The following is an 8,289-nucleotide window of genomic DNA, read 5'->3' as shown; positions in this document are numbered from 1 at the left end:
GCTTATAATAACTCATCAATAAAACAATATAATATTTTAAAACTACGGCTTCTATGAATTAATCGCCACTTTGGTTACCATTCAACCCACTGTGCGTCGTCTGCATCAATCATTCAATTTTAACACTAAGAACTCTGTTATCATGTCATTCATTTCCTCATTTTCAAAGAAATATTGTTCATAATTCCATTATGGTTTTTCAAGAATCATATGTGGGATCTCTGAACTCCAAATCCGATAATTTTGACTTAATTGAAGATTATTAAGAAAATGTGGTCACCAAACCTTCATTATTTTCGAAATATCATTTAACAATGTAAACTCGTTGTCAGCTGTCAAGCTGTTTTTTTTCATTGGCAACATTCAAATTTAGCGTTAATTATAGAACACCCTTTATAGTAGAGGTAAAATGAATAGTAATACATGTAATTACATTGTATTTATAAAAATAAATTTCCTTATTTTATTGTCAACTTGAAATGCATTCGACAATGCAATCTATCATGCGTGTTGCATGTTCATTTTTCACTATTAGCGAAATTATCAACAATTATTATAATATTTGCGATTATAAGAATATTGGTTTAATCAAAACCTATAATAAGCATGTGAATTGCAAAATTTTGTATTTAAAGTTTGTAAAGCAATCGTATTTACGTTAAATCTCTCGCCAACATCACACGCTAAAATGAAAATCGAATATAATCAAGAAACAAAAATCTGGAAATCTTTGAATTATCCTCATGTGGAATATGTTAAACATTTTATAGGAGAAGCGTTTTTGGAAAACTTTAAGAAAGTTCCAGGAGACAAGGTCTTAGAATGGCATTATGATACCGGTTTGGCAAAGACTATGGATGATATTTATCGAGATTCGGTAACAGTGGCCATAAATTTGCAGAGATTGGGTGTGAAAAAGGGTGATGTGGTGGTGTTTTATTCCATGGTTAATTGCAAAGTTAGTAGTTTGGCCATGGGAGCCTTAATGTTGGGGGCTGTAGTGAATTTTTTCGAAACTACTTTCCAAAAAGGTAAGGTTTTTAAGTAAATATTTAATGAAATAATATTTATGCTATTTTTGTAATTTAGAGGCTGCTAAATATACTTTGAATTTATTAAATCCCAACGTTTTGCTGTATGAAGAAAAATTTAAATCGGCTATTTTGGATATTTCAAAGGATATAAAGCTGCCTAATCTTAAATATCAAATATCCATTGATGGCAAGTCTGGTGTTAATGTGGACAATGTTTTGTTTAAAAGTATTTCATCCTTTACCCAGGACAATTTTCGCCTGCCAAATTTGGGTGATCCTCAAACTCATACAGCCTTTTTATTGTTTACCTCTGGCTCTACAGGTCTGCCAAAAGCTGTAGCCCTTAGTCATGCTCAAATGTTGCATGGTGTGGTATCATTTTGGTCTCAACCCAATGGCAGCTCAATATTAACTCCAGATGCCATAATATTTTCCTTAAGTCCCATACGCTGGATCAGTCAAGTAGATCTAATGCTGCAGTCTTTATTAATGGGCATAAAGAGGGTCTATGCTAGTGGTTTTCCGGCCGGAGAATATGGTCGAGAGGTTGTGAGGCAGGGTAAAGTAACGCACTTCTTTAGCCCGCCTTCCGTGTTTAAGGAAATCATACTTTCTATAGCAGCCAATGACTTAGAGGCTTTGAATTCCGTAAAAGTCATTTATTTGGGTGGAGAAGATCCTGGTCAAACTATCATAGATATGGCCGGTAAGTTGGCTCCTCAGGCCACTATAATGCGCTGTTATGGCATGACAGAATTGGCAGGTTTAACATCTTGTGATCAGCATATCAATGGTGGCTATATAGTTCCGGGTGTAGAAGTCAAAATGTTGGATGATAATTTAAAAGCCGTAGGACCCAATCAAAAAGGCCAGTTGTGCATGCGTTTACCCATGCCATTTATGGGTTATCATAAAATCGATAACAGTAAAATCTACTACAGTGATGGTTTCCTCAATACCGGAGATTATGGTTACATGGATGATAATAAAGCCTTGCATATCATGGCTAGATATAAGGATTTGGTGAGAGCCAAAGAGGTTATAGTAAGTTTTTATTGGCATTTCTAGAAATACTACGATGTATGTACATTAGGGTGGCACCATTTCTATGGAGGGCAAATTTTTTGGGGAGACCATTTCTCAAAATATTTGTCCTGGCGTATCTGGTGAGCTGGATCACAGGATAAAAAAGTTAATTTAGGTTTAATTAATTTAACCCTCTAACCCGCAAACTTTAGAAAGCTAAAAAAAAGTTGTTGAATAATTTTTTTTAGGACCCAATAAACTCCGAACAACCATCATAAACTAATTTGCAAATTAAGTTTAGGAACCAGGTGCAAAAAGGTGAAGAGTGCCTCAGGGCATTGTTGATGGTTTAGGTGTAAAAACAATAATTATGATACGATTTTATTCAAAAACTTATGAAACTATTAACAAATATTTCGAATAGATCGGGCGACTAAAAGTTAGTAAAAGTTTGATTTAAAAAAAATGACACAAAATTTCACGTGCTAAAATTATGACATCACTCACAAAACAGCTGTCAGAACAAAACTAAAAGTCAGAACGAATTTCGAACTTCGAGGAAAATGTTAACAAATCTGTAACTAAAGTCATAGTTAAATTTAAAAAAAAAATTATGATTACTATTTGAGATAATTGGAGTTTTGTAATGCATGCCTTGAGGCACTCTTGTGGGTTAGAGGTTAAGGTTCTTAGGTTCTTAGGTTTTTTTTTCAAATTTTTCACAAACGCAGAGAAAAAATATAGTTGTACATGGTTACTGCAACAATTTTAACATAATTGAAATTGTGATTGCGGTAACCATAATATGTGAAAGATGCGATTCACATGATTGTAGCAATCATATATATGATTGCAGTAAATAAGTATATGTTTGTGACAATCAGTTTTATGGTGAATAATTACCATATTATGTTGTTCTTGGCTAATGGATATCATATTCATATTCATAGAACACCATATTATGATAGATTCATCATAAATATGATTGCCAGATACATATATTTATTTACTGCAATCATATATATGATTGTGACAGTCATGTGAATCTTGACTTTACAATATAATGGTTACCGCAATCATATAAATAATTAAAATCAGTGACTATAATATCGTTAAAAAACTTGTTAAACTATATTTATTTTCTGAATGCAAAGGAAACATGAAATATGGGTATCAAGCGCCTTTCAAATGAAACCAATATTGTAAATGTTTCTTTGTGAAAATAATGAAAAAAAAATCCTAAAAACCTTAAATATTAAACGTAGAACAAAAATTGTTAGAAACGATATCTTAGAATGAATTAAACATTTATTTTTTATTGGGAACATCCACAACTTTGTTTAGGGGACCACCCTAATATACATATGTATTTTCTATACAATTTCTATTTAATTTTATTTTTTTTCTCAAAAAAACAAAAACTAATTCTAGTTAATACCCAGTGAAGTAGAGAAATTAGTTTGTACTCTATCCAGCATATTTGCCTCAACATTAGTGGGTTATCGCACTTCCAATACGGATGTAGAGGATAAAGGAGCTTTGTACATTGTTAAACAATTGCAAAACATTAAGGCAAATGAAAACCGAAAGCAGCAGCAGCGCCAACCCGATGAGAAGATGGAGCTGGTGGAAGAGGTTCAGGATAAGGAAAAAGAGAATGAAGTGCTGAAAGTTGAAGTTAAAAAATTACTAGAAAATCATTTGAAATGCAATGAATCGTGCATAATACGCCTCGTTAACATTATTGAAAAACTTCCACTGACGTCATGTGGAAAAGTGGATAAACCAGCTTTAATTCAATTGGCAAAATCATTGGATATGGAGTAATTAGCGGTTTATGGGTATTAAAACAAATACAGTAGTTGAGCAAAAATATTCATATATGATTGCATAAGTACTTACAATATATTGGTAGTGTAGAAGTTTAGTACAACACATTTTCATCTATTCCTTTCTTATGCAGGCAGATTTGAGAAATTCGTCCCTATAGGGGGTGAAAATTCTATTGGTATCCTTTGTATCTATTTACCGGTATTAAACAAATAAATATAAAATAAAAATGACGCTAACAATTTTGGTAACGGTGTTTTTACGGTTACGTTATTTACTGTTATTTGGGTAAGGGTATTTTAATGTTAGCTGAAATTTCGTTCTGAATTAAATTATTAATAAAAAATAAATATAAGTTGAGATTTTCTGCTGATTTGAATAAACTCAAATGTGGAAAACATAAAATGGTAACAGTATTTATAGGGTACGATATATTTGATTACTTCGGTCTCCATTACTTTATCTAGCCTACAACGAGTTAAATGCGTTTTCTATTTTGGATTTCGATTATTGAAAATTGAGTCTTTTATTCCTATGATAGGCATCAGACATAGGAAAGAAGGCTCGATTTTCATTCAGTATTTTGCTCTTTTAATATTTTCTGATGTGAAGATGAGTAAAGAGATATCAAAGTTGATCCAACTTGCTAAATGTTTTGAGGCAGATTAGAGAAAATCTTTCTAACAACAGGATATCTTGGACTAAACATTTATAAATCAACTACGTTTTGTAAAAAAAAAAAAATACTTTAATAACTGCAAAATAAGCAAGTGAAATTGCTTGACAAAGTAGGAGCGCACAGTTAGGCAAAATTTTTTGGAAATAAATCTGGCATTCCTAAACAGCTGGTCCGATCGGGATAAGATTTGACGCGGGCATAGCCAAAGAGTATTCAAATTTAAGATATTAAAATGGGCTATACCAATGATCCAGGGGCGGCGCTATAGAGGCTCAAAGTAGGGTAGCTACGACATGTTAAATTTTTAAACACAATTTTGTTGTTTCCTATCCGATTTAAAATATTTTTATATTTTTGTAAAGCGCTCTTGCTTGTGCTATTTATCTCTTACTCTTTTCGAGTTATGGGCATTTCAAAATTGAAATTTTAAAATTTTGCCATACATTGGTCGGCTTTTTTAAAAATATGGGTCGTACTTTTGGACCGAATGGACTCGAATTTTTTTTATTAGTTAGACAACTAAATTACGAATAATATACAAAAGACTTAAGAGCAATATGAATTATTGATCCCAAAATAAACGATTTTCAATTTAAATATTCAAAAAATAGTTGATTTTTGCTGTTTTTTGGTCGAAAAGGTGACTTAACTCTTTTTTAATTAAAAAAAAAAACTTTCCTTACGAACATATAACAATATTATGTTTCTCTATAAGATATCTTTACGGAGAACATTTTGATATAAATAACATGTAAAATGTTTCAAATATTTCGCCTCTGCGCCATTCGGAATTTTACCTATTTTTTATAAAAAAAATCCAACTTTGGGCCACATGTTCTAAAATCCCAAAGCTGGGATCAGAAAATGGAAAGCAGCTTTGTAAACCCTAATGTGTTCCCTATTTATCGCCAAAGTATTTTCCCAGCCCCGTAGGAAATGTGGACCCTATAGACAAAATTGTAAAAATACCATTTTTTGGATTTTCGCTCCAATTTTTAGGAATTTTTAGGAAAATTTTAAGAATTTCATTGAGTTTCGTTGATAAATAAAGATTTTATTACATATTCATTGAGCCTCTAAAACTAAAATGTATATCAAAATTTTAATAGGACGGCAAATATTAGGAACTATTTGATCCACATTTATTCCGAGCTATATTGTTTTGCTTAGAAAAGTTAATTTTTGGTCTTACAAAAAAAATTCAAGTCAATATATCAATTAGATTCAAAAATATGCCACTCTTATAATTTCCGAGCTATATACATTTCAAAATTTAAATTTTAAAATTTTGCCATACCTACTTTGATCTGCTTTTTTAAAAATATATGTCGTACTTTTGGACCGAATTGAATCGATTTTTTTTTTGTTTGTTTAACAAGTAAATTACCAATAATATACAAAAGATTTCAGAGCAACGGCCCACGATGTCGAAAGAAAAATTATTCAAACAAATTTTTATGAAAACAATTGGAAATAATTTTAAAAACTGAGTATTTTTTTCGGCACATTTTTCTTTCGACATCGTGGGTCTGGCCCATTAAAGAAAAACTTTCTATTTTCTGCCCCACTGTGGATAGGTCGAAAACTCTCTAAGGTAGAGGGGGTCAAAATTTTATATTTTGGCCAAGCAGGTGTTTTTTTCTCATCCATGTAATTTATTACCTATTGTTCAAAAGTTGGATTCATTTGACATCGACTACAACGATTTTTTTACCTAAATTTTTTTTCAACAAAAATTTTGTTACTTGGTGAAATATAGCTCTCTTATTTGAAAATATTTAATAGAGTCTAGGTTTATTAAATAGTGTATGTTAAGCTTAAGTCACTTATAATGTATAGGATAGTTTAAATCCGGTAGAGCTTAGTTTAACTCTGCCATTTCCAAAGCCAATTCTCTCAAAGCAATGCGATCAATTTTGCCACACGTGGTCAAAGGAAATTTTTTTTTATAATAAATATCATGTATCAACAATATCTGATCTTCAGATAAATTTTGAGACCAAATATCACGTATTTTTAAAGACAGATCCTGATGGCTAGTAGTTACTCCCTCCTTTAAAATAACAAACAAAGCTGCAACTTCGTTAGGATCTTCTTCTGAAGGGCGATAACCCACCAAACAAACACTGGAAATTTCAGCTAGACTTAAAACCATCTGTTCAATTAAATTGGGTATTAACTAAAAGACATAATAAGATAATAAAAGCAATTTGAAATAAACTCAATTTTTAAACTTACTAATACATCTTGATACTTTATTAAGTCCTTCAAACGGGCCAAAAAATGCAGGGTATTGCTTTCATCAAAATAACCATAATCGCCATTTAAAAAGAAACCATTTTCAAGAAAATATTTACTATTATCTTGTCCCTTGTAGCCCACAAAAGGATAAGGTGTTTTTATGGCCAATCTACCATATTGATTAGGGCCCAATGGCTGAAGATGATCATCTAGAACTTGCATTTCGAAACCAGGCTGTAATTTGCCACCACTGATATGCTCATCATTAGTTATGGAACAGGATACTTCGGACATGCCATAACTATAAAATAATTTACAATATACAGCAGATTTCTTTGTTAAATTTATTATAACACTTGAGGGAGGCTCTCCTCCTAGTTGTATGTATTTCAGGGATTTCAAACTTTCTTTATCGTTACTTTTCAGTTCTAGTAATACTTCATAGAAGAATGAAGGAACTGAAAATATATGTGTTGGTTTTGTTTCACGTAAAATCTTTAAACCATAGGCTCCAGTGGCGGCTCTATTGGCACAAATGCGTTTAATGCCCAAAAGGGCTGATTGTAACAGTAAAACCACTTGGCTTATCCAGCGCAAAGGACTCAAGGAAAATAACAAGGAGTTGCTATCAAGAGGTTCATAATTAAAGGCATTAGCCCACCATACATAGACCCCATTTAGCAGTAAACAGTGAGTAAGTTGTGTTACTTTAGGCAAACCCGTTGTACCAGAAGTCAAAACTAAAAATGCCACTTCCAATTGTGGGTTTTCTATTTCAATGGATTGAAATTGATCAAAATCTATAGACTCACAAGATTTTAAAAGTTCATTTGCAATATTGGGTGTATTAAGTCTATCAATAGCAAATAAATATTTCAAAGATTTGGGCTTGTGACGTTTCAATGATTTCAAAATCTTTTCAAGAAACACAGCTTCATAAAGAATCATGGAAGGCTGTATAATATCAAACATTTCATCGATATTTTCTGCAAAAGGAAACAATTAATTTTTTAATATTACAACAAACTTTTTATAAAACTGTTTTTAGCTTACCATTTTCTAACTTAACTTCAAAAAAATTTACCACACCTCCCATTAGCAGGGTGCCAAATGTCAAGGACGAAGTCATATAATTGTAACCAGAAAATAAAATCACTACATCTCCTCTACTCAAACCCAAACGTTGTAAATTTCCAGCCACTATAATGGCTTCCTGATAAAGATCTTTTACCAGTTTTTCTTTCTGCTCATCATAATGATATTCCAGAACTTTGTTGCGTTCCAAAGATCTCATTGACTGCAGAAAGGCTTCACCCACCGTACGATTTGTTAGATTTTTGTAAGGATAATTTTCAGATTTCCATATTTTTTTCTGTAGATCATAGTTGATTTTTAAAAAATCATTAGACATTTTGAAAATTATGTGTCGAGTGCACACTTAACTGATCCAAGTGTTAGACTAATTAAGTTTGTGTTGGC

The 8,289-nt window shown here is 31.8% G+C and overlaps 2 protein-coding genes across 2 annotated transcripts; one reads left to right on the top strand and one right to left on the bottom strand.

Moving 5' to 3' along the window:
- The first annotated feature begins 688 nt into the window (after positions 1-688).
- Positions 689-3,887, top strand: LOC135956530 (luciferin 4-monooxygenase-like). Its single transcript, XM_065507063.1, has 3 exons — positions 689-1,031; positions 1,090-2,078; positions 3,492-3,887. Exons 1-3 carry the CDS (start codon positions 689-691, stop codon positions 3,885-3,887), a joined length of 1,728 nt encoding a protein of 575 aa, XP_065363135.1.
- Positions 3,888-5,954: 2,067 nt separating this feature from the next.
- Positions 5,955-8,277, bottom strand: LOC135958029 (putative acyl--CoA ligase YdaB). Its single transcript, XM_065508891.1, has 3 exons — positions 7,864-8,277; positions 6,808-7,796; positions 5,955-6,748 (listed from the first exon to the last, which is right to left on the bottom strand). The coding sequence occupies exons 1-3, from the start codon at positions 8,219-8,221 to the stop codon at positions 6,431-6,433; spliced, it is 1,665 nt and encodes a 554-aa protein (XP_065364963.1). The 5' UTR covers positions 8,222-8,277; the 3' UTR covers positions 5,955-6,430.
- Between the last annotated feature and the right edge of the window lie 12 nt (positions 8,278-8,289).

The sequence above is a fragment of the Calliphora vicina genome, chromosome 4 (genome assembly GCF_958450345.1).
Source record: "Calliphora vicina chromosome 4, idCalVici1.1, whole genome shotgun sequence".
Classification (NCBI taxonomy): Eukaryota; Metazoa; Arthropoda; class Insecta; order Diptera; family Calliphoridae; genus Calliphora; species Calliphora vicina.
This window is presented reverse-complemented; position numbering and strand designations above follow the sequence as displayed.